Source organism: Semicossyphus pulcher, unplaced genomic scaffold (genome assembly GCF_022749685.1).
Source record: "Semicossyphus pulcher isolate SPU_LCO1_2020_fin unplaced genomic scaffold, fSemPul1.0.p SCAF_4, whole genome shotgun sequence".
Lineage (NCBI taxonomy): Eukaryota > Metazoa > Chordata > Actinopteri > Labriformes > Labridae > Semicossyphus > Semicossyphus pulcher.
This window is the reverse complement of record NW_027211715.1, coordinates 33,699,251-33,726,859: the sequence shown is the minus strand read 5'-3', so window position 1 is coordinate 33,726,859 and position 27,609 is coordinate 33,699,251. Positions and strand designations below refer to the sequence as shown.

The window sequence follows — 27,609 nt, the reverse complement described above, 5'->3', positions numbered from 1 at the left end:
TAAACTAAATATGATATGTGCAGGTTTGCAGCTACAAACAGCAGAGTGGGTCTGCTGGTTGTCACTGGGCCCAGCATCCTAATACCATTTTATCTACGCCACTTTAGATTTTAATTGTAGGCAGAGTTTGTACAGTAATGTTTCAGTAATGTTTCCCAGATGATAAAGTATTATGACCTTTGTTTTCTTCTTCTTCCTGTAAAGCCACCAGCAGCTAGACATTTACCCCAGCTGTACTTAGCATGCTAACAACATTGTGCCGTCACCGTAACTCTTGGCCACGTAGTTAAACCAAAAGTCTGAGTGGAGTTAAAAATGCGGTGTTGATCAGAACCTTATGGACCCATTAAATACATTTGTCCATCCTGAAGGAGTCAACACAGCCCCGGCCTGCATCACAGACTAAGGAGTGGACATCAGCCTGTAGCCACAGAGACGTCACCCAGTGATGTGCGGAGCATCTTTTGGAAGCTTCATGTTTTCGGCATTTGGCCGTCACCATCTTGGTTTTTGTGGAAGCAGAAGTGAATAAACTTTGATGAAGAAGGTGGAAACCAACAAGGTTCAGTGACTGAATTAGCAGAGGTGACACCGAGCAGACATCTCAAAGGTGCCATGACCTTAAAAAGTCCTAACTTTAAGCGTTACAGTTGTCATGAATGGGAAAACAAGCTAAAGAGACCACAACTGTTTTCTGCACCAGCCTGTAAACAAGTTTAATACTGCTGAGTATTTGAGCATGAGCTGGGTCTGCATCTGCCTCTCTCCTCTGAAGGTCCAGATGGACAGTGGTCAGCCAGACTCAGCCAGCTGGCCTTCATCCTCACAGACGATGACCTCGCTGAGACCATTAAGGTTAACTAACTCTCGCAAAACTAATGAATGAGAAAAGACAGACAGAGGAAGAAAAATAGGCACGGGGGAGGGGAGGAGGTGAAGAAGGTCTCAGATTAAATTCTGAAGACTCAAAGACAGACGGACGAGGAGATGGAAGAAGAGACATAAAGAGGACAATAAAGATACAGAAGGTTTCAGGCTGGAACTTCCAACTGACTGTCGTTTCGTCAGCAGGTTTAAAAAGGTATTTCAAAATCTCTTATTTCCAACACTTTAAGGGGATTTCCAAAGATGAGCCACTGACTGGAAGAATGGCCACAAACATCAAACAGATGAGAGAATGACCAAGAGAGCCGGACAGCAGGAGGAGAATTACGAGAGGGAGTTTTACTGTTACATCAACGAGTCTCAGGGATCAGACTGAAACAGGACGGAGAGACACGAGGCGACCTTTAATGATTCATATGAGAAAACAAATTATTTTAAATCAATTATAAAGAGAACAGGCTGTGCAGACTGATAATTATAGACTTAGACATGTAATTGCCAATCAGACCTAATTATTTATTTGCAGATGATGCTGCGGTTTTCTTATGATGGTACGATCAGATAGATTTATTTTAGCTATCTTTAGCTGTCTTTTTTTTGGGGGGTGGGGGCCGAATATTTATCAAGGATCTCTTTATATTATTGCATAACTCGTCCTGCTGTCTAATACCCTCTGATTTCATAGAAGGAATCCCTCTACGCTCTTCAAGTAACCTCCCTGAAGTTCAATTTCATTGGGTTTGACCTCTGATGACCTGCAGGAAATACTTGATGAATCCTTTTAAAGTGGTTTATCGTGACTTAAAATGTTTCCATGAATAAGTAAAGTAAAAAAAGGGCTGTCACTTAACGGGACGAGAACCGAGAGAGAGAAAAGCCCTTACATAATTGAGGGGGTTTTCACTCGGAGATCATGTCGAGGAGCTTAGTCAAGTAATATTTTGGGAGGAAGCTGCAGGGAACTTCCTGCAGACATTATCTCAGGCTCGACAAATTCACGCTAACGTGCACATCCCGTCTGCCCGTGTGTCTGTCTGTCTTTCACTGTCTGTATTTCCACACGCTGGCACACACTCCACCCACACAAAGCACGAAACACAAAATGGACAGGTAGAGCTTTTTAAAAATGGATGAGACTGTGAGAGTCCCTAAAAGCCGGAGAGAGGAGTGCCTGCTGGGCAAGGTGGGCGGCAGGTGAAGGGGTGAACAGGCAGGTCAACTGCACAGAAAATGAGAAAAGACAGAGAAGCTGGCTGCGAGCCACGTTTCAGATCCCAGTCTGTTTTTATAGAATCCCGAAGCTGTCAGGAGATTAGAAGATATTTGATGCTGACGAGAGGCTACAGCCTCGTCCTCTTTGCATCCAGATATGGCAGAAATCTGTCAGGTGTGACGAGTGTCGGCGCTCATGCCCAGTGACAGAGTTAAAAACCTCCTCCTGAGCTCAGATTGAGCTGCAGAGTTGAAACCTGCAGTGCGTGAGAGTGGAGAGCACATGACTGCTGAGGCAGCTGGAGGGCTGAGCTCACACCAGTCACCACCATGAGAATGCTGCTTATAGCTGCAGGACGACTCCAAACCTTACGTTTTATGTGGGTCATGGATGTGATGGTAGTTTTCTGTTTCTCTAAACTTCAACTCAGGCCTCACCTTGTTTGGATTTTAAGCACAATCACTACCCATGTTTTAGTACTGGTCTGTTCAGTCACATAAAGACACCACGCAGAAGAGCTTAACCAACCAGAGTCAGCCTCGATTTCTGCCGACCAATCATCCTGCTGCTGTCATATTTTAAAGCTGTTCTCTGTCGTTTAAGCTCGATCATTGCGACCCTCCTCCACCCGTTCCCCTCCAATCCATCTCATCAGAGTCCAAGTGCAGCTCCTCAGCTCATCCTGCATCCTTCCTTCACCACCACCACCACCAGTGTCTAGGCTCCATCAGGGGGGTGCCCCATCCTGCTCTCGCCCTCACTACCCCTTCGAGTACATGAAGACATCACGATGGAGTCTAATCGCCAAAGACATTTCTCTTCTTTGCAAACTAAATAAATAATTGTCTCTCCTGATTGAAATTACACTTGGCAGGTTTTGCCTTCGATACATACTTCTGAACTTGATTTAAATCAATAAACCCTTTGATCAGCCTGTTCCCGTTCACTGCTGGTACTTAAACACGCAAATATCTGTGTGGACATTTTAAACCTCACCATATATTTCCCAAAGTGGGGGCTAAATCTGCTCCATAAAGGAAGCAAACAGACCGCTGGGTGGTAAAAATATGTTATAAAAGAAGAAAACAGACACTAAAGCGTACTTTGAAACATGTGCTCAAAGATACCTTCAACCATGCGCTGCAGGGGACCTTTAAACCTGCGCTGAAGGGTTTAAACAGACACAGAAGGATACTTTGTGCACTAAGGGGGAACATAAACATACATATGTTGCTTAAACACACTTTATACTGTATGAGCTAAAGTATGCAGCGTTCTCCAACACATACACTCCATCCATGTTTACTTCTCCTAAAGCATGGAGGGCAAAATGTCAGGACGTTAATAACTACCACCAAAACTCTGCGTGTGCCTAAATACACCGACAGGAAAACATGTCACAATGTGATTTAAGTCGTTTAATTGTGTCTGTGTGTATTTGTGTTGCAGTGCACCAAACTGTACCTTGAGCGGTGTAGACCAGCTCGCTGTAGACCGTTGCAGGGATGATGGGGGCCGGAAGGCCCTGCAGGAAACCTCTGAGAGCATCGGTCAGAGAGACCGCATCGTACTGGTCCAGGTCTACGGAGACTGGATCTGAGAGGACGAGAGACAAGAGATCCGTTAGTAATGTGTGTAGTCATGATTTTTATTTTTTCTGACCAGAGCTCCACATCAGAAGAATGAGTGCAGATGGGGTCATCGGGATGGGATTTCCCTGAATGGTCAGTTGTTTGTAGGAAAAGAGCAGCACTGTCGCTCAGCCACAGATAACACGGATGCTGAGACGCCTGCGTGAGAGCTCCAGCAGATTACAGAAGGACGAGCCACACGGCGCTGCAGGACCTTTATGCTCTCCTCCATCTTTCACCTCCACTTGTCCTTCCCCACTTCTGCTCTTAACCTTCCTCCCTCCAGCTTCACGTCCTCCTTGATCTTTCTCCTGTTTCACGTTTATCTTGAATCTTTCTCTTGCTCTTATTCCTCTTCCTTCTCTTTTCCCCTTCACCCTCCATCTTCCTCATCCTCCACAGCATATGCACCGGCCCTCTGGCCCTATGGAGTCAAAACGGCTGTTAACTCTCATTGATTTGCCCCTCTAACTAATGCCTGAATAAACTTACCCAATCACCACAGGCTAGTAAACCACCAGGCCATTAATATCAATGGATGGCCTCTTCACACGGCCCTGCTGAGGCCTGTGTTATCGCACGGTGATTTGTCTGGGGGATTCGATCATCCCAACGCCCAGACGGAGCAAATTTGGTGTTGCCATGGGACCCCCGCTCATGAAAAGATATTAATACACTTTTTCTTGTGCGTGTGTGTGTGTGTGTGTGTGTGTGTGTGGGTGGAGATGTATTGGAGCATAAAACAATTTGATTCCTGAAGAGCAGGTTGTAATTTGTTAATGTGAGGGAGCTATTTCTTTATTAGGTTGGGATTTGTGTTAGTGATGATAACGACGATGGTGATGGTGCTATATCTGTTTACTTTCATACGGGCTAATTATGGTGCCGGCTGCCATTTTCACCGGGGAAATAAAACACAACAAAGCTTCTCTCTTCCCCAGTTCTCATTGTGACGTTTCAGAATCTCTCTTAAAGGGATTTTTTGGGGTAAAAGTTTGGGAATTGCTTCAGCAAGAAGTGGAAAACGGTCTGTAATGGCTGCAAGGTGGTTATTAGAAGTGTCTGACATTGTTATGGGAATGATCCCCACAGAGACGGACCTTTTAGTTCAGGTAAGACGAGGTGTAACCTCTCTCTTCAAAGCTACCAAACTCCTTTGACAATAACTGTAAGAAGATCCACAGAGTTGAAACTAACTGTAGTTGAGATAATTCCCCACACAAGCTACACAAGAGAGCAGTGTGTTTGCAGAAATAGAATATTATAACACAAGTACATGTTCATCGATGTTTAATCACCACGTTGTGTTTTTGTCCCCTTAGAATGAGCTCTTTATGTCTACAGAGGACGTAGGTCTGCTTTTACACACTCTGCCAGGCTACAGGAGCCCAGAAGAGACAAACCAAACACTGATTGTAGGTAGTTTCTCAGTTAGTTTCAGGGCCATTCGTCTTTGAAACTCTGGATTAGTGCAGCGTTAAACTTGAGTACAAAGGGAGAAATGACTTAACATTTTCTGTTTTAAAAACATTTTGCTTTTAATGATATATTTTGCACAGCTGGTAACAAGCAGCAGTTGTCTGCAGACCATTGCTTCTCTTCAACAAATCTTAATCTACAGATTGTACATAACAATGTTGATCTGTGGATGCAGGACCAAACTTTGTATTAGAGTTGTTCTGGTTTCCGTTTGAAGCATGTTTGGAGTCCGAGTCGTACTGACCAATCACGTGTCAGCAGGCTTCAGCGTACGCAGGAAAAACAGTACGCAAGGCAACTCGCTGTAATGACATCCATCGACGACAATTTAGCTTCTTATTGATCTTTATAAACATCTGCAGCACGTTCAGCTAACAATCTGCTCTCGATCAAACATTTCAACTTGAGAGAAATTCGCTTGATGCCGCGCGCAAAAGTGACAGCCATTCAGCATTTAGATTTCCCGACTTCCCTGAATGCCTCATGTTAAAGTAGTGTTCTTCTCCTCCTGAGGACAGACCTGACAAAGCTTCATGTTGTTCCTAATCTGCATCATGATGTTGTTATTTCAGCAAACTGAAGAGCCGTTAATTAAAGTCAGTCACAAGAAGCAGACAGATCTGAGTTCCACAGACCGCCGTGGATCTGGTGGTTTCTGGAATCAGACATGAACTTCACGCTGTCTGATACGAACAAACAGCTGCTGTTGCTTTGCACGAAACTGTGTTTTTACAGCCTGAATTAAAAATAGTCTGTTAAATAGGCCCATGCTGAAACTTCCCTGAAATTTTTTTATTAGTGTCCAGATTATGTTGTCTGATAATGAACCCAGTGGCTGCAAAGAAATCATGTGCATTCCTCCACAACAATCGTCCCATTTAGCCGTCAGCGTGGGAAACCCCGACGGACACGTCTCAGCAGAATGTGTCCAACAAGCAGGTTTTGTCACAGCTGCCTCCGTCCACTCTTTGAAGTCAGAACCAACTCATGACCAGCCAACACATCGTCTGGACTCACGCATACAGTATCTGCTTTATTGAAAATGATGACCTAAATAAGTGTTTACACAGAGCTCCTTGTACAGAGTCAGTCCTGCATTGTTCAACCTGAAAATATAACAATAAATAAATATGCCGGCCTTTCTGTCAGTTGATGCCCGTAGCACACACCTGCCACACCTGACGTGCTGTTTAAAGAGGAGAATCAGGATACAGGATGTGCTGATCCGAGGACGACTCTAAATGTGTTGAAACTGTTGTTTTGCTGCTGAAAGGTCGACACTTGATGACACATGTCACGACTGTGCGTGTTGGCCTTAACAATATGTGGCATGCCGTGCTTACACACGCTGTGACTGTGCCATAAGGCTGCTAACAAAGGAGGAAGCCAAGCAGCCTGGGGATAAAAGTTAACACTGTCTGAGTGAACTTTAAAAGAATCCTGGGCTTTATATTTTAGATACTTCTGGGTCTAAATTAGTAAAAAGCAGAAGCAGTTTCGGAATTGCTCGAGTAGATTGCTTCAACTGGCAGCCAGGAAACGGGCGAGGGCTGCAACGTACTCCCTGTGGGCCAGTGCAAAGAAATAGTATAAAACAGAATAAAATATAAACCCCTTTTACACTGCCAGTTCAAGGCGGGATTATTGCGCCTCCGTTACATTTCGTCTTCTGTGTAAAACGCACGGAGGCAGGATGGTGGGGCGAAGTCGTTCCGCCTCTGAGCCGGCATCGGAGGTAGAAACAGGGTCGTAACAGAGGTGAACGGCATCTGTGCGTGCATGTGGAGCTGGCACTGCTGTTTACACCTCGTGAGCGTTTTGCTTCAGCAACACCGGAACCTAATGTAAAACACACAGCGGGGGGGCATTACGTTGCCTGCATGACGACGGAGCTTCGTTATGGCGCTGAGGCGGAATCGCAGTGTAAAAAGGGTTTATAGAGAGCAAGTCATCAGCAGCACTCCTCGGTCAAATAATGTTACAGTTTCATGTAGCAGACACTTTTATCCAAAGCGATGTACATCTGAGAGCTAACACAACACAAGCAACGATCGAGACAGGAGGGAACGAGGTCAGTGAGAGCCAACAAACAGCTTCTAGTGCGATCGGACACTGGTGCTGAGGAAGTGTATAATGTTATATTAAACAATAATAATCTTCATCAGCAACATCAACAAGATCAGTATAGTCATCATCATCATCATGAAAATCCTAGTCAGCATAAACTACATCCTCGATGTCATCATCATCAATAGCGTCAACATCATTAAGGTCAGAGGTCATAAAGAGCTGGGTCTTTAGCTTCTTCTTAAAGGTGAAAGGGACTCTGCGGACCGAGTGGAGTTTGGTAGCTCGTTCCACCACCGGGGGGCTACTGAGGAGAAGAGTCTAGTTAGAGACTTAGAGCCCTGTTGTGATGGGAGTACCAGGCGCCTTTCATTGGCAGAGCGTAGTTGGCGGGACGGAGTGTAGACCTGGATGAGGGCGTTCAGGTCGGCAGGAGCCGTGTTTGTTGCTGTTTTGTAAGCGAGCAACAGGGTTTGAATTTGATGCGAGTGGCGACTTGGAGCCAGTGGAGGGATATGAGCAGTGGAGTTACATGTGCAGTTTTGGGTTGATAGAAGACGCGCTGCTGCGTTCTGGATCGTCTGCAGAGGTTTGAATGTGCATGCAGGAAGACCTGCCAGCAGAGAGTTGCAGTAATCGATGCATGATATCACGAGAGCCTGTACCAGCAGGCGTGTTGCATGCTCAGGTAGGTTCTGATCCTCTGGATGTTGTACAGGGAAAATCGACTTGACCGAGCAATCGAGGCCAAAAATAACATAAATGAAATTGAATAAACAATCAAAATGTCAAAGATTATTATTTGAAATCTGTACAATAGTTCTGTTTTCAACGTGTAACAAAGGAGCGGTGCAATGTACAGGGATAATAATCCAGTTACACACACGAGTTAGATGATGAGGCAACACGTTCATGTAACGTTGCCTGACCCTGATGTTGGATGAGAATGTGGGTCACGGGCGGTAACATCAGGTAGCAGAGGCCGGGCTCTGCTGGGGTGTCAGAGAGGTAAGGTGAGGCGTCTCAGTCAGCAGGGCAGCTTTAATGAAACAGACTCGATCTCTGGAGCCACAGCTGAGTCATTGCACTGCTCACTGAGGAACCAGAGAGATCCCCAAATCAATACAATCCTCACTCACCTCTTTTTCTTTCTCTGTCTCTCTATCCAAAGTTTAACTCCGTCTCATTCTCACCTTCTGACTTTGCAGGAAGCATCTCATTTTACCTGCCCTGTTCCCTGAAAAAATCCATCTTATCAAGTTGTTTCTTTCAGAACTTGGGGATCCAAATTCACCAGGATGTTTGGATCATTTGAACACACAGTAGGAAGACTGAAAGCTTAGGAGTCTCATCCCTCTGCTTCGTTTAGCTTAGCGTTAACCCATGTGACCTAAAGACAAATGTGGAGAAACACACCAATCTACACACACGCCTTCGTGTTCACTCAGACCAGAATAGGTCATTATTGATTATCACTTCATGTACATGTCGGGGCGGTGATGCATCGACAGGTTCAGGCTGATTTTTCTGATCGTCCTCCCAAAGGAACAAGTTCAACAGGTCACTTCACCTTCGATCCGTCTCGTCTGTCTTTCTTTCCAATCGTGATTTCTCTCTTCTTCGTCTCTCATCTTCTTTCTCTTCCATTTTTCACCCCTTTCCTTTGTTTTGCATCACATCATGAGCCTCAAACACGCAATCACATGGCCGGTTTTCTCTCCACACTGGATGTGTCAGTCAGCTAATCAAGGTCTGGTCTGACACTGGCGATGGATCGGCTGACAGATGGACAGATGAATGAAAGGATGGATGAATGAATAAATGGAGTGAAGCTGGGTCAATAGTCACGAGCAGAGTCCAGTTATTGGATCGCTGCATCTTGCACAGGATCCATTTGGCGGGGATGGTTGATTGGCTCTGATGAGGCTGTGGGCAGTGTTAGATGTGGCTGGATAATAGATTCTACTTCCTGTTTGAAGGTCAAGTGAAGTCACATCTACTCAGGGTGCATGATCCGACCACCTTCAATTTGAGTATTTGTAAGTAATCAGAAGGAATAAACAATACAACAATAAGGGTTGACCTCCTTCAAAATGACCCCTCATATTAGCATGTTAGCTAGCTAGGGCAGCTGTCTCAAATCAGGGGCTGCATCCTTTGAAAGACAGACACACGCTACGATGGACGCCTCATTTGTAGCCAAACTGAAATGAGACGCTCTGGTCTACGGAGGATTTCCTGTTTGCGTCACCAGCTGGTCCTAACCCTAACCTTGTGTCATAAAGTGCCACTCCTGTCACCTAGCAACAGGTAGCTAGCTGGCTAACATCATGTAACTTTTAAAGATAATGTAAAGTATCAAGGCCCCAAGTGTGTTCTTCGGCTGGTTTGAACTGGCGTGCAATGAATCTCAGGCCATGAAGGGTGCACCCCATGGATCCTTTGTGGTCGGGGAAAGGAGGACTAATTTGTCGGCTGCATCTGAAGGCGCCTTCAATGCGCCGCTGTGACGCAATCGACCTTGAAATACGTCCAGTGAAGGATGCAGCCCCTGAGTTGGGACATTCCCCAAAGTTGGACCCACAGGTTCAGCGCACATTAATGCCTGCACCATTATGCTAAATAGCTGTCCTCCATCCTTAGGTTTCCTAAGCTATTTAGCACCATGAAGGCAGAGGTCTCCCTGCAGGGGACTTAGAAGAACGAGTAAGCTTTCTGGAGCTCTGCATGAAAGACTTACTTTCTTTTTGGCACGATAGCTAACCGACACTTTTACAGACAGATCGACAGTCTTTTACTCCGGGTTAGGTAACAATGACTTGGACAGGTGTTGAATGTCTATGCTAGCATTAAAAACAACTATTTAATTTTAGTTGTGGTGAACATCTGGCAGTAAATGTACTGAAACATTTCAGCAGTTTAAGTCTAATTTATACTGCCTAATAAAATCCACACTACAAGTACGCTGTAACATGATGATGTCATAGCCTGATGTAAACACATGTTACAGCAAAACTGACGTCATTAGCTGTGATTAGTCCTCTTCAAAGCTTTGCAGCTACAGATGACACTTAGCTTGTAGTTTGAAGCTAGCTGTTGTTTAGCTTCCAGGTGAGGCTAAAACTTGTGATGACTGCTCCTCTAAATATCCGTAGCTGCTTCCGATTCTATAATAAATAATGTTTTTAATAAATGTTTTTAATAATACACTCTGAGTGTTTGGGCTTTGTGTAGCCACAGCAGGCTTCAGAGAGCGGCCAATCACAAGAAAGTGGGCTTGTAGCGGCTGGGTTTCTTAAAGGGACAGAACTGACTGAGTTGTTTCAAGCAGATGCTGTCTTAGGGCCTGCACAGAGTTTTTTTGTAACTGTAAATTATGCTAAGCTAGTCGAAAAGGTATCACAGAGAGAAATATGAAGAGGGTTGTTACATGAAATTAACTACACGTTTTATGGAATTAGTTATGAAACAACAGTACAAACTATAATAACCCTCAAACAGTCTGCCATCCCTCATGAAGGCAGCATCAACACAGCTTTAGCAATGACGAGCAATCTAAGCAGCATCAAATCATCACATCTTGACTATAAGCAGGGCGAGCTTTTTATCAAAGGCAATCCTGCTTGTATTTCAACATCACTCTCCTCACAGAGATGCAGGCGACACTGAAGGTCACAACACCAACAACAATCATTTCAAGAAGTTTCAGTTGAAGTTGGAGAGCTTTCCAGGGACAAGAAGACATGCAAGGCCTGTTTCTTTCAGATTATTAAGGTCACAGCAGAGAGAAGCTCTACCTCGGAGTGTCTCTGTTATCTGTACACAGAATGTACAGGTACAGTAGATATATAGAGGTCGTATTGTAGACGTAAAAGAGGCTCAATGACCCGCCAAAGGACCCTGTCTCTTTGTAACTAGAGGCCGTCTCGTCCTGAGCGCCGTCCAAGGCCGTAACACCCCGACACAGAAGAAAGACGCACTCTGGCTGAACTTGAACTTGAGCCACAGGAAATTTGAAGGACAAAATCAATCCCCTGTTCATACACAATGACGGTAGTATGGTTTAATCAGATAAAGCTGCACTTCAATGCAACACAGAGCCCCTGTGTTCATCTCTGTGTATTGTGTGTGTTTGCCTGTTTGTGAAGTGTGTGTGTGTGTGTGTTTTGTGTGTGCAGCAGCATTCCAATAAGAATCTCATTACAGTACAAAAGCTGTGTGATCATCTGCTCTCGCCAGCATTACAGCGCTCCGTTCAGTCGAACAAGCAATATTCAGACGGGAAAGTGCCACGCAATCCTGCGGATTCGTGGAAAAGTTGGTCCCGGCTAATCCAATAGCAGTGATTAAACTAAAGCAGAGGGAGTTAGAGACTGATAGAGGAGGAATTAGCTGTCAAACACAGAGATTCTCTTTTAAATCAATGCTGTTTGCGATGAGAGCTGAAACTTCAGAGGGAATACACAACAGAGGGGTTCTTCAGAAATCCACATTTCTGAATTTAATTCACTTCATGACCAAATGTTAGAATGTGCCAACTCTCCAATAAACATGAGTTTTACGGGATCAAATGTAGAGATAATCTGACGTAACGCTGTTTTATCTGCTCGTCTTGTCACCTCATATTAAAGTCCAGTTTGCATAAAGCAGAGACATGAGAGGCTCCACAGTGAATTAATTCATTTAGTTTTATGTGATCAAATGTAGTGTTTCATAGTCCCAACTGTCTCCAGATACTTTCAACAAATGAATTAACTTTCATAAGATTAGGCACTAAAAAAGGTCGCAGCAGAAGTTCCCAGGAGCTCAGGTTTAGAAGCATCGTATCTATAAAACAGCGACACTGTGAACACATCTTAAAAAAATCTTTCACTACAGCTGTGTTGATTGATGCAGTAGGAAAAACAAAGATAATTTTATGCTTTAGCGTGCAGCATATCAGGATCTACAGTGCATACGATAAAATACAAGTGTTGGCATGACAGCAATTTACCTCCTTTTGTCCTTAAATGTGCCTGATAAAAGTTTGTCTGTAAAATGCTTTTTATCACACCATTATGAAAGTATCCCAACAATTATATAACTTTATAAAAGATTGTTTATTTAATAAAAACACTCTCTTTAAAGCCACCAGACTCCATTGACAAAAACAGTCATTTTACCTCACAGGACACAGGAGTGTCTGGTTGAACGCAGCCTCGATCAGTTAGTTTCTTTGTGTTACTGTTAAACAAATGTTGTGTTGGATCTGAACAAACCTTTACATAACACATCACACAATAACACAAACACACTAACTGAACAAAGCAGCTCATACCAGTCATTGTGTGCTCTGTGAGGTAAAATTGCTGTTTTTGTGAATGGAGTCTGGTGTGTTTGCAGAGAGCGATGTAACGTCTGTGTGTGGTTAAATAAAACATCTTCCTCTGTAACAAAAAGGTCTATCTCTGTAGGGATCATTTCTGTCATGTTGTCACACACTTAGAAGAACAATCTGAGCCTGTCAGTGGAAACAACAAGAACTTTTAGAGGACATACGTATGTCGAAATCTCTGCAGGCCTGTTGCATGGCTGCTGGCTGAAGCAATCTACTGGAGCAATTTCAAGCTTTTTTGCACCTTTTTGTCATAAACACCTGATAAAAATTCTTCCTTTTTTGCACAATACAAACTGACGTCCAGGACTAAAAAGAGACATATGATAGGAATTAGGATAGGAGTGTTTTGTCACTGCATGTTTTCTTCGGACCCGTTAGAGGTGATCAAGTTTAAACCGACTCTGCAGAAATTATCAAAGTGAAGAGAAACAGTGCAGCTGCTGTTTCTTATTTGCATCAACAACAAAACCACACTGTGTCCTCTTATTCAATTTACTAATCTTCATCTCCCATCTCCCACACAGACACAGACAGATAACCATCTCCTCCTGAAGCTCCCATTCTACGTCCTCATGAACAAACAGATCAAACATCCGACATGAACACACATACATACACACACACACACACACACACACACACACACACACACACACACACACACACACACACACACACAGGGGTCATGGGTTTGCTGGTTCATGAAGAAAGACCGGAAGGTTCATACATTGCTCACAGATATGAGGAGAGGGTCAGATACAGCTGATACAATCTGTGTGCGTGAGCGTGAGTGAGGTCAAGAAATGTTCAAGTTAAAGAGGAGAAAAGTTGTTTTTTTGGTTTCTTTTTTGGGTCATATGACAACAATTTATTATAAGTTCAGCATTGTATTCTTCCATTTGTCATACGCACATACAGACACACAAACACACTGTGATATATATCAGATGTGACAGACTCTGCAGCAGAGCCATGCTAACACGCTAATCGACAGTCTGATGCCGGTGATGAACACTGGAGGTGACAGACCGCAGAGGATCCTCGTGGTGATGAACTTTTCTGTTTGCAAGTTATCACCATGAATCTGAAGCAAGCGAGTTATAATCAGCCGAGCGCGAGAAACACACACACACAAACTTTAAAAAGCATCATGGATAAACCTCTTCAATCACACGACTCAATAATAAGCCAGCAAACTGTTCTGGTGCAGCAAAGACGAGCTCAATCTTTAAGGACGTCTCATCCGTGAAAAGTTCAGATTGAACATCTCCAGTTTGACAAAATCCAGCATAGTGTTAGCTCAGGCGGGCCACGACGTCAAGCTCTATGTTAGCTGTCAGCGGCGAGCCAAGCCAATCCAGCCGTCAGCTGACTTCCCCGATGCTTTCTATTGGAAAATCACATTCAGAGCGCTCCATTGAAACAGCTCTCGCCCAGCTTCCTTTGCTGCTTCCTCTGCTGGCCGATTTGCAACACACCTCCACCCCAGCTCCTCCTATCATGCTGTGTCCGGAATTAATCATTGTCATTCATGCTGTTCTGTTCGGGGGGTCTTTGCCGCTGCGCTCCCCGCTATAGCAGGGACGTACAACACAACAATTACAAAATCAAGTCTACATATTCTGGGTCACAAAGTGCCATTAATCAAAGCATCTACAACCTGATGCATCTTCCTCCAACGCCTTCAATCTACCTTTAAAAAGATTTAAAGAGATCAGCTCCTTCAGACCCTCCTGCAGCAGATTCCAAGCAGCTGGAGCAGCGTACCTGAAACACCTTCTCCCCATTTCAGGACGCACTTTGGGGACAGAAAGGAAAACTAAGCGTTGCGAGTGGGTCAGAGAGCGAAGACTGGAGCTTCCAGCAGGGAAGCAGGTTAAGAATTGCCTTATAAATAAGGCCAGTGATTTAGTCAACGGTCGGACAATGCAGGCCGACCAACTCGAGCACACAGTGAGCGATGATGAGTGAGTGATGAACCTCAATGCTCCGTGGTGGACAGTATCCAGAGAGTGAAGGCATCGAGGGCTTTGTAGCAGACGCTTTTGTCCAAAGCGACGTACATCTGAGAGTTAATACAACACAAGCAACGATGAACACAGGAAGCGCCAACAAACAGCTTCAACTTCGACAGGACACAGAAGAGTCTAGTTAGAAACTTAGGGCCCTGTTGTGACGGGAGTACCAGGCGCCTTTCATTAGCAGAGCGCAGTGGGCGGGACGGAGTGTAGACCTGGATGAGGGCGTTCAGGTAAGCGAGCAACAGGGTTTTGAATTTAAGAGGAATTATCACTTCATTTTGCATCATTGTGCCGTTTTCCCAACATCAAGACAGATTTCTGAATGGACAGGACATTAACACATCGGCGCGTATCAAACATGACGAAAACAAGGTTTGAAGATGAACAGACAGCAGAGGGAAACTGGAGGCATCTCGGGGTTAGGATGAAAGAGAAGCAGTGATTGCATCAGAGCAGAGGACCACTTTTTACTTTGAAACCTCGAGCACATCTCGGGGTCTGAACTTTTTCACTTTGACTTCAGTAAAGAAGTTTAACAGGACGGGAGACTTTTCCTGGACGTCTATCTGTACGTCTACTTAAGTTGTGCACGTTAACATACCATAAAAAGAACATGAACAGACGAGTGCTGACCAGAGCTGAGTTATCGCTTCATATCACAAGCAGAAAAGTTGAGGTCTGAGTGCACTGTGGTATTTAAAGGCAAGAGGATTAAACAGGGTTAAACCTGGTCCTCACAGTGTTACGCAGAGAGGCAGAGAACCGCCTGTGGGGATGAACTTCTGCTGAACCTCATTTAAAGTTGGATCAGACTTTCTTCTTCACTGGTTTCAGAGTCACAAAGACTTGACTCACTCTCAGAGGAGTCTGTTATCGAGATGTGAGGGAGAGATGTGAAAAGTTAAAGTGATGTGAGATGATTTTATTCCATCAGAGATATAATTAAAGGCTTTTTTAGACAAGATGAAATCCACATATACCAAATTCAAGCTTCCTTTTGATGCTTTATTATTTCAGAGTGCTGCCTGTTAGTAGTTTAAAGTGAAGGAGAGCATGCATAGTTAAGCAGCAGGGTGACTCTGACCAGGCAGTGTTTGTATTGAGGAGGTATCTCTCCACTAAAACAGATTACAGAAGTTAAGGTCTGCAAACATTTCAGAGTTAAAGAAAACACGGTAACTGTTTGTGATGAAATATTCCTGCTTATTACACCTTTTAATGGACCTGCAGATCCCTTTGTGTATGTGTTGCATGTTTGATTGCTTTTGCCTCTTATAACCAGTTTTAATATGCACTTTATAGGGACTTCTTATCTTTGTCTTATTCCATCTTTTCTTTGGAGTAAAAGTGTAGCGCCCCGCTTTGATTGAAGCTTAAAGTCTTCCTTCTGTTTCCAGTCTAGCCTTCGTGCTAAGCTTGGCTAACCACACTGTAGACGTGCGTCTGGAGAATAAGAGGATTTCATGATATGCCTGACAGCTCCCTCGATGACCTGACAATGAAAAGACCTTTGTATCATCTCAGTTAAGGGGCCTGGTCACATAAGACATTCACGCCAGTGAAATTAAAAGGAGCAGTTCGACCCTGGAAAAAGTCGCTGTCAGACAAAGCTGGTGTTTAATCCATAGAAGCAATAATATTTGAAATTGGCGCCAAAGCTGTGGAGAAAGTCGTACAAACAGCTCGAGGTTTCGCACATTCTACATTCCTACAACACCCAGCGTGCATTGCGCCCCTTACTCTGAAAGGAACAGCCCGGTGACAGACGCTGGAGTGAAATACGACCGTTTTTTACGACGAGAATATACCGGTGGATCGTCTAAAGAATCTTCATGTCTGCAGTCGACATTTCAAACCTGACGATTTTGAACGAGACACAACATCGGAGGCGGGCGTCCTAGATTGAGGGAGTGTAGTGTAGCGATTTCAGTAGAATCACATCAGTGGCTCACACAGGTTAAGTCAATCAACATCAAGCTCTCCCATACAGTTCAACGTTTATTAACTTGCTGTTGCAGACAGTCTTGATTTCTGATGGAGCAAAAAGCCAAAGAACACAAAACAAACCACATCATGTAAGCTGTGGTTCACCATCCAATTTCACATGGCTTTACTTTGCTCAGCCTCCATCATACTTGCAACATCCCTATTTCTACAAGTGGCCCCTTTGTGGTGTGTGTGACGTAATTGTCTTAACATGTATCTGTGCAGAAGACATGTCAACATAGAGGTCAAGGTAGAGGTCCTTTGTGAGCTCACTAGGGGTTTGCATTAAGCCCTCTGGGCCGGGCTTTGAAGCTAATTTGAGACGGTGGCTAAATCATAAAATAAGGACTTCTGGGGTATGTCGCGTGAAGCATCTACTTACAATTCTGTGTGCCTAAACCCTTAGCAGGCTGTCATGTTTGTGTTTCAAGTAGCATTGCGCTACTTCTGCTGCGCTAATGTCTCCTCATACTGCACGGCTAACAGACATTACATATAGCCAGCACGCCTTCTGCACATGCTCAAGATAGCACAAAGTCAAACTTCCCTGGAGAGCTTTGGTGAACTTTTAAATCATATCAACTATGAAAGACAAGCATACACAACAAGCTAGCCAACACGTAGCAGGGCAGCAACCCGGGTGTGGCAAATGGTTAGCAACATAAATAGTCTTTTGTTTTGCCTTTTGTTTCCTGGATGCCAGGCCAAAGCGGCACCACAAGCCCTCAGAGCGCTGCGGATGTGAAAGTAGGCTATGTCCAAGCTAATAGAGTGTAGAAGACGCGCCACATGCTGTGCAGTCAGTCACGAGGCAGGACTCAATGCGACAGACATGTTTTATCTGCTAGCTTGTTGCAGGCCTGATAGTTGTGGGGGCCACTGGGGTCAGCAAGAGACCAATGAGTAACTATGTCAACAAGTCTGTTCCTATATGAACTTTCCTTTGTGTCTTTTCGGGGCATTCAGGGACGTTTTTAAGGTTGGAGGGGGCCAGCTTTAAATATCACCCACTCGTGCTCTGGTCAGCTCTTTGGCAAGCGAGACAGAGAACCGAACACGACAGAGATGGATTTAGTGACGGCAAAAAAAGACAGGAATGAGAAGAAAATAGCGACATAAACATTCATTCCTCACTGACCACAGAGCGAAGTGTAGGGCTCAGGGTGTGTGTCGGGTCCCCGGGGTGATCATCCCCGTCTCTTCTCCTTCTGCACTAAATACAGTCAAATACTTCCTATCGCTGCTGCGGTGCAGGAGTTTGCTGGTGTGGGTGTGTATGTATGGAAATGAATGTGTTTGTGTGTGCATATTTGTATGTGTGAACTCGCTCACCTCTCCGCCTACCCACCCTCCTTGGCATTCTGCTCACACACACACACACACACACACACACACACACACACACACACTGCTATCACAACAACACTCACAGAAACGCAACAGGACGACGAAATTAAAAAATAAAAGAGAGAAAAGGAAAGGGAGGTGCAGAAATTCTCAAACTGACAGACAGAACAAAGAGGAGCCGACTGCAGAGAGAAGTTCATCCAAAGGCCAACATTTAATAATAGTTGAGAGAGAATTGGCATTAAAGGATAAATCAGCTCCTCTGAAAAACTAACACAGATCTGGCTTTGCTTTGAGTCTGACAGACTCACTGTGCTGCATTCATCCAAATACCTTATGTTTCATTTTTCATTTTAAATCCGTACATCACATCTGAGAGAGGCTAATCCCACCGGAGAGAAGCCTTTTCATTTCAGAGTTGACGCAGGGTGTGAAAGTTCGGTCAGAGTTCAGATCTACAGCTGCTGAGTCAGGATGGAAGGTTTTTAAAAACTGACGGAGCTGGTGTTACCTCAAACACTGCAATGTGGATTATAATGTCATTTAAATCAATCTGCGAACTTGTGATTGGTCTTGCACTTATGTTGGTTTGAATCATCCACAATCTGCTACTTAGAAATGCAGAAAACAGAGAAAGAAGCCAGAGTTTCAGGCTGAGTAAATTCACCCCTCACAGCAAGCAGGGGAGAACCTAGGCAACCTTGGTCAGCGCCAATGTTAGGCCCAGATTATCTGATTTGCCATGTTCACGCGGCTGCCATTTTCCTGACGTCACCCTCAGCGTATGAAGCTCACATATAGTATAGTCGTCAATCGTTTCAGCGCTTCCCCAGATGATCAGCAGCTGTAAGACAATGGAAAATGTGTTGTCTTGTTGATGAGGCTGACAGCAGAGGGAAAGAAGCTGTTCATGTGTCATGCCGTTTTGGTCCTGATGGAGCGCAGCCTCTTGCCAGAAGGAGGGTCTCAAAGAGACTATGTCCAGGGTGGGAGGGGTCGGCCACAATCGTACCTGCACACCACCAGGCCTCCAGGAGGCGTACAGGTCGTGGAGAGATGGCAGATTGCAGCCAATCATCCTCTCTGCAGAGCGGATGATACGCTGACTGTGATGATGCAGGTGAGGACGGACTCGATGATGGCGGTGTAGAAGTGCACCATCATTGTCTTTGGCTGGTTGAACTTCTTCAGCTGCCGCAGGAAGTACATCCTCTGCCGTCCCTTTGTGATGAGGGAGCCGATGTTCAGCTCCCACTTGAGGTCCTGGCTGATGATATTCTCCAAGAAGCGGAAAGACTCCACAGAGGAAACAGAGGAGTCCGTGGAGGGTGATGGGGGCGGGCCTGGCTGCGTTCTTCCTTAAATCCACAACCATCTCCACATTTACTTCTGTCATAAAGGCCTGAAGTCCTCCTGTAGTTTGCCTGTTCTCCCCGTGAATGGTTCTCTTGTTTGTTAGGTTACTTGGTGACTCTAAATTGCCGTAGGCATGACTGGTAGTCTGTCTGCATGCGTCAGCCCTGTGATTGACTGACAATGATCGCTGGGAAAGGGAAGTGTGGGCTTCCCTTCCCGTTCCCCCCACGATCCTGAGGTTAAGTGGTATACATAATGGATGGATGGATATCTGTGAAGATTGTTTTGATGTGTGTGATGTAACCTGATCAAATCATAGGTTATAATTTATCATCTGAGCCTAAAGGGTGGATTAATTATGCATAACATACTTAAAGCACAAACAGGAATGCAGTTTTAATTCCTGAACGAAGTCCGAACCTTTCCATCATTGTTACTGTCACAGTAGGCACTCATCTCCCTCTGATTTCTCAAGCCTATTAGTAAAGACAGGGGTTATGTCTTTTGAGTTAATAGTAAAATATCTTCATCATGAATGAATGCAAAAAATGGAACTGACTCCACTCAGTGGTAAACAAGGAAAAAGAGGCTAGACTGGAGATTTCCGTGTGACCGCACCATCAGCAGCCCAACCCCGGAGTCTGAAGACCCACCTGCTGAGAAACAGATGCACCGTTACTTGTCGCCGAAGCTCTGTGTGGTCGTGTGTTAGAACTAAGAGTAAAATGTTGCTGAATAAAATGTAAGCTTGCAGCTGCAGAGCGAGAGGAGAAGAGAACAAAAGATGTGAGAAGCTGAAGAGCGAGCGTCTCCAGCAGACGGTGAAGCCACAGGTATCGCTTCAGTCGTTCATGTTACAGCGCAACATATGGCAGAGATGAGAATCTGAGACAGGAAGTGAGCATACAGAGAGGAAGAGACGAGAAGAGAGGGAAAGACACCTATCCACTGCAGCTATATATGCGGGTTATCAAGGCTGCTACAGACAGTAAATAAATCCAAACACTGTCAGAGACACACCGGCGCTGTGTGAGCGATGACATCATCGGATGGGATGCTGCGAGCTTCAGTGTTGAGGGAGGACGAAGAGGAGGAGGTGGAGAGTGCTGGAGATGTTTTCTGTGGGTGTGATGTACATTTCTGGATTCAGTCAACATCTTACACCAGCAGTGTGGTCGCAGAAACGTGTGAAATGACCTCTTAACACCGCATTACTGGACGGCGGTACGTAATGTGCTGAAAGAACACGTGACAATAAGCACCTTTTCAAGTGGCTGAGACGTGAATCCTCTTGAATGTCTGGTGATGTAGTTTAAAGAGCAACGGTCTGTTAGGGGGACGATTGACGGAGATGGATGAGTCACACAAACATGAGACTTTAACCCAGGCGAGCGCAGGCAGAGTCGTGTATGTTCATTTTATCCCAAACCATCTTTTTCTAAACATAAACAAGTCGTTTTTTGTCAAGCACAAATCAGAACTTCACATTCCGAACAACTTTACTGAGACTGTAGCAGTTTTCATCGTATGGCTTCCGGGTTGCAGTGGAGTGCGAAGCAGTTGGAATGAGACTCAGCACCTCCGAGTTTGAGGCCGTGGTTCTCTGCCTGAAAACGCTGGATTGCTCCCTTCAGGTGGGGAGAGAGGTGCTGCCCCAAGCGGAAGAGTTCAAGTATCTCGGCGTCTTCTTCGCGAGGGTAAAATGGATCATGAGATTGACAGACGGGTCAGTAGTCATGCGGGCGTTGTATCGGACCGTCGTGGTGAAGAAGGAGCTGACACAGAAGGTGAAGCTCTCGATTTACCAGTCTATCCAACTCTCACCTGTGGTCATGAGCTTAGGGTAGTGACCGAAAGAATGAGGTCACGGGTACAAGTGGCGGAAATGAGTGTCCTCTGCAGGGTGTCTGTGCTCAGCCTTAGAGACATCCGGAGGGAAGTCTGAGTAGAGCCGCTACTCTCGCATCGAAAGGAGCCAGTTGAGGTGGTTCGGGCATCTGATTATGACGCGTCCAGGTCGCCTCCCTGTGGAGGTTCTCCGGGCACGTCCGACTGGGAGGAGACCCCGGGGCAGACCCAGAGCTCGCTGGAGGGATTAGATGTCTCGTCTGGCCTGGGAACGCCTCGGGATCCCCCAGGATGGGCTGGAAAACATTGCTACAGAGAGGGACGTCTGGGCTAACTTGCTTAGCCTGCTGCCACCGCGACCCGACCCCGGATATGCGGAGGAAAATGTCTTTCATGTTTGCTCTGCATGGATGCCACTAGCAGGTCTCTAACACACCCACACCTTTCATATTTTCTTAACTAATGCACACAGAGACACACACATCTACATCTGCACGGATACACAGATGTAAACCTCTTCTTGTGTTCTCTGCTGGGTGAAAGAAGCACACTGCTCCCACACAGAGAAAGAGGAGCTGCTGCTGAGAGGACAAAAGACGCTTTACTTTGCTTTTCTTCACGCAGACAACTTCGACCTCGCCGCATTTAGTGACAGAGAAACAGTCATTAGTTTACAAAATACCTCCATGAACACACACTGACACTCTGCAGCCTGGAGCTTTTGTCTGTTCACCTCACGTAAATTGTGCTCAAGTGTGTGTGAGCGCGCGCGCGTGTGTGTGTGTGTGTGTGTGTGGTTGCACTTCTTCGCTCCCCAGCTGACTGTAAAAACGCCGGCTTCTAATAGGTTATTGACGGGCGCCAGAGGAAGATGATGACATCACCTCCAACCAATAGCAGGGCCGGGACCGACAGACGATGAGGAAGAACAGACCAGGAGGATGGAGGGATGGAGGGATGGAGGCAGAGGAAAGAGGATGGAGAGATGGAGCGGAGGAGCTCTTTTAATTTGTGTTTTGCTGATCTCAGCGGCTCCTGTCACCGAGGTAGGGAGGGGGAGAAAAGGGACGGTGATGAATGGGGGAATAAAAAAAGGGAGGGAAAGAGATGGAAGATGAGGAGGGAAGAGAGGAGGGGGAGATGGAGGAGTACATAAAGGAGGTGCAGTGAAATAAAAGATTATTTAATGGTTCCACGGCTGCAAATTGGTTGATCGGTTGTTAGCGGGGAGCAGTTAACAGATTGGATGGGAGAGCGACTCCATCTATCTGTGGACGAAAAGAGAGGGAGGAGGAAGACGTCATTATTTCTGTTAAAGTTTGAGAAACGATCGCTGCTGCAGTATATCGCTATATGTTTGCATGTACGTGTGTGTGTCTGTGTGTGTGTGTGTGTGTGTGTGTGTGTGTGTCGGAGTGTATTCTGCTGCAGTCCAAGCCAACATGAGTCATCGTTTCCAAAACAGACACTGCCCACTCTGCTGGCACAGTGTGTGTGTGTGTGTGTGTGTGTGTGCGCGCGCCCGTGTGTGTTTATGTGCTCATTAGTACATCCATGTAATCATCATCCAAATTCTAACTGGGTCAAAGTGAACAAACAGACACACAAGACGCTGACACAAATACACACAAACCCAGCAGTGATGAAAATGCCCATATGCCCACTTATTCACACACAAACACACACACACACACAAACACACACACGCGCATGTTTGTGCTATAATTGTGAGGACACTGACAAAATCTGTTACCTAATCCACTAACGCTCAGCCTTCATCTAAACACCTAAAGCTAACCCGTTAGCAGCGCGCTAAAGCAGCGCATCATAACACAGCGGCTGGTGTGATATCTGACATAAAGTTAGCAACGCTTTTAATGAAGTATAGACACAAATAAAATGACATGGTGAAATTAGGAAACACATCATAATGTGGGTTACAATAATAATAATAATAATAACTCACTGATGCCTTCTTTCATCTTTTAAGGCGTCTGCATTGTTTGACTCATCTTTCGCCCCTGAACATTACATCACCTCCTCCCATGCTGGACCGCCAGAGCAGATGCATTGAGCATCTAATACTGAGCAGATGGGTCCAAACTGACTCACGATTAAGGTTTTTTTTATACACATTATTAGGCCTGCACAATGTTTGGTTTCACAATCGCAGCTGTGATGTGCGCATGTGCAGTGGTCACATCGCAGGACGTGCGATTGTGATGCAAATTAACTGAAACATGTCGAGCTGCTTCTTTATTGTTGCTTAGTGCAAAAGGAGTACTCGCCATTTCCTGGTTTGTCTGTCTATTATCACATTAGTGCAGCTCTTCACCCGAGCACACAGCCGCTGTGCTGCAGAGTCGGTGTGTTACCTGCCTGTAAACAGTAAACAAGCATGCTGCCTTCACACATCATGTCGGCGGGATGATCGAGGCAGACGCTCCGTTACGTGAGGTGACTTATAAGTGAGAGTATTCCTGTGATCAGCTGCACCTCGTTCTGGTGCTTGTTAACGCTGTGGCTACATAAACGAAGCGTTAGTGGAGCGGACATGTTTACTTTTAGCGGCTACACCTGCAGCGCACACGGTGTGAGGTTGTGCGTGCCAGGAACAGGAAGTAGGATACTGTGAGCTTTCCCATCACAGGGCTGATTAAACATACATTTGGACACTGTTGGAAACGGTAGATGACATTAAAACACACTGCGTTTATCTGGTAACATTTCCTGCATTTTCTTTTATATCACAATAAATATCGCAGAACAAAAAGTTTTTTCAAACATCGTGCAGCCCTAAAAATTATAGTGAATTACTTTCGTGGGTCGAGTTTGAACAGAGAATCAAAAACGTGTTCAAAGAAGCGTCGAGACCCCACTGCACAGAGAATAACCTCACTCCTCCAAAGCTGTTGTCACTTTGCCAAATGCTCACCGTCTTAATTGTCCACATTTACCAAAATGTCAAGCCTTTCACCAAAAATGTCTCCACAGGGGGCGCTCTGGTTTCTTTCCTGGTAGAACATGCACCACATGTTTCCAGGCTGAGTCCTTTCTGCAGCAGACAGGTTCGATTCAAACCCAGGCCCTTTGCTGCATGTCAGCCCCTCTTTCTCTTCCCCACATTCCCTGTCCTCCTTTAGCTCTCCCTATGGGATCAATGCAGACTAAATGCTTAAAGAATAACCCCCCCAAAAGTCAGGGGGTGATTATGACTTCCCTTATTGTCCTTGTGTTACCTAAATGTCCACACTTGCTGTCTATGAACGTCCTCTCGATCCAAAATGTTTTCACTTTCCGCAAATGTCGTCACCTCGAGGTGTAAAACTCAGTCTGGTCCTCTCAAAGATAGAAGTACACTCACACACACACACACACACACACACACAGACACACACACACACACACACACACACACACACACACACACACACACACACACAGACACACACACACACACACTCACACACAGACACACACACACTCAGAGTTACTGGGCCAACACAGTGAGCGATGTGTGGGCACGGCAGAACCAACTGGCTAAAAAAGGCTAGCTATCACCATGGCAACGTCCGGGCCGTGTACCAATCGGAGGTCAACTAGATGAGGTAATGTTTTAGAGAGCTTTCCGCGCCTGTCACACCCTCGCACACGTGCACGCGCACACACACACACACACTCAATTTGATAGGAAAATACTGTACATATAAAACAAACCTATAAAATACAGGAATATAACACACACACACACACACACACACACAGATCAATTAGTGGGATCTGAGGCAGTGGAATAGCCGGAGAGTTCCTGCAGAATGCAACAACTCCCTGTTACATAACATTATTCCAGAACTCATGCAGCAAAAACACAACAAAGAGGCTCTGCAGCAGCCTCATCCTCCTCCTGCGCGCTGACTGATGTTACATCATGCTCTAATAATGATCCATGAAACACACCGGACCACCTCTATAATAACTACCATACCTCACATTACACTCCTGATTAGAAAGGATACTTCACTTCCCCGGATTAAACCTCTGTGGTTGAAGGCAAACACACTCCTGAACCCTTTGAGGTCACAGAGATTGCAGTGAAGAGACTCATCACTGATGAGTATGAAAAGCATGAAAACAAAGTTTTGGAATCGCTTGAGAGAGCCGAGCAGTGCGGCTGCACAGTCGATCGAATATTGATCCTGATCACGATTTTGCCTTCCCATAATTACATAAGTGACTGACGGTGATGTTGACGTTTAAAATGCTCCGCCTGTAGAAACTCTGCGGCGTATCAAATCAAGCGCTCCCTAAACTAACAGCCCCTCCCCCAGGGGGCGATGGAGAGGTTTGGGCTTCACTTCTGGGGGAGCTGGCATGTCACGGTATGAGCGCCGACCTTGCAGCGGCAGTTTAGAGTGGAAGAGTAAACAACAGAGACAGTGTTTCGGTTCAACGAGTGACCGTGTTAACTGCCGACTTTCAGCCGAATGTGTCTGTGGTTGTCGTGGTAACGGCAGCTGTTGAAAACAGGAAGAGAACATGCAGCTGTCCTTTTGAATGTCTCTTTGTTGTTTTTACATTATGAGCTATACTTCTGTCTTACGTCTTGTTGTTACGCTGAAACAGGAAGAGAGCGAGTCACTCAGTTTAAACTGAAACACCGGTCCCCCTGAAACGGCTCGTCATCCGATGTTTGGAGGTATTTCAGGATTAGGGCGAGCGATGCTGAGCATGAAACAATATCTATATTTCATGCAAACAATATGCATGAGACGTGCGTCTGCACCGCAGAGCAACAACACAAGTCAGACATCCAGAACACAGTCGCTGTACAGCACGACACCGAAATCACAAATGCAATTTGATTTACATTTTGCCTCCAGCAGAGGCACCGACTTCAGGTCAAGATTTGGGCATTTACATGACCAACGTAAAAGGAGGAAACATTTACACGTACATTTCATCATCTTCCCTGTATTGTTTTTTATTTACAAGTCAGAAGGATTTAAGTTCGATTGTCTCACAAATGAGGTTAGCTTCAGTTAGCTTAGCACTGAAACAGCCGGTAGAAACGTCCTTCAGAGGGACAGTTTACTTTACGTGAGGACGTTTCAGAGCCTGTGTCTGTTAAATATAACTTTAGTAAAGAAGTTGAATAAGTGCTTCATCTTTATCTGTGCTTCCCTGTGTGTGGCAAAGCGTCGATCAGGGAGGGAAAAGCGTGGGACTTTAGTAAGATTCTTCATGTTGTGCGTCGCTTTTTGTAAGACATCAAAGTAACCGCTGCATGAGGTTAAATAAAATGTTTATGTATTTTCAACCTTCCTGCAAAACTCAAAGACGACTCTGACAAAGAGGAGAGACAGACAGATATGTCTTTATGTACCAACAAATCAAAGAGAAGGAGACACGTCTTTCTTCCTTCCTCTGCGCCCCCCCTCTGACCTCCCTCAGGTTTCTCTCTCACATCACAGCTGTCACGCCGTCGCTCTCTGCCCTCCAACATCCAAACTTTTCCTTTGTGTGTGTTCACGTAACCTCGCAGTCACATGTCAGCACAAATCTGCACACAGGGTCCCTCTTTTCATATATATTCCATAGGATCTGTCCGTGTCTATTAGACCACTTTCTGTACACAAAGCCGCTGTGACTGTGGGATGTCAGCAGCTGCATTTCTCCGCATTTTCCACCATAACGTGCGCAGGATTTCTCTCATGCAGCCCCCTTTCTGTCTCAACATATATGTGGATGTGCGTGTCAAGCCTGCATGCTAAATTCCTCTGAGTGCCTACATGTCAGCCTCTTTCAGTCAATTTCTTTGAGTATGTGCATGTCTTTGGCCCCATGCTGACCTCCCAACACTGCCCAAGGAGGCCAGGTGTGTGCGTGCATGTGTGCGTGTGCATGTGTCTGCGTCTAAATCTACTCTTAATGCTCGATACACTGTATGAGATTTGCACAGTTGATGATATTTGAAGCAGAAATTGGATTTGCACTGAGAAACACCTCCATCATAACAGGTCAGTTATCCCTGTTTCTGATCTTATGATCCTCATTGTTGAATTAAAAGAATCCTCTGGATGAACATTTAAAGGGGAGTTCCCGACAACACTGGAAAAACATACTGGTGTGAAACCTGCAGGAGAGCCTTTAAGATGTTGGTGAAGTCATTAAATCCAGATTTTCCAGTTTAAAATGTGGATGACCTTCCTGAGCTCGTCCCTCTGGAACCTTTGAAGCGAGCACAGACTGACAGGGTTGTTGCTAAGTGTTTGTAGCTCTTTTACCTGCTAGCAGGTACAGCAGCTATCCTGCTAACTTGTATTAACTACTTTGCAGGGGTGGACAGTATAACAAAGTAAATTTACTGTACTTAAGTACATGTTTTGAGTGTTATTTTTG

The 27,609-nt window shown here is 45.3% G+C and overlaps 1 protein-coding gene across 1 annotated transcript in view; it reads right to left on the bottom strand.

Annotated features, from left to right (window-relative positions):
- pik3r3b (phosphoinositide-3-kinase, regulatory subunit 3b (gamma)) overlaps positions 1-27,609 on the bottom strand; it is a 217,059-nt gene that overhangs the window by 114,869 nt on the left and 74,581 nt on the right. Inside the window, exon 5 of the mRNA XM_069679827.1 lies at positions 3,563-3,694. Coding sequence (XP_069535928.1) covers positions 3,563-3,694 — 132 coding nt within the window. The remainder of the gene's footprint in view (positions 1-3,562; positions 3,695-27,609) is intronic.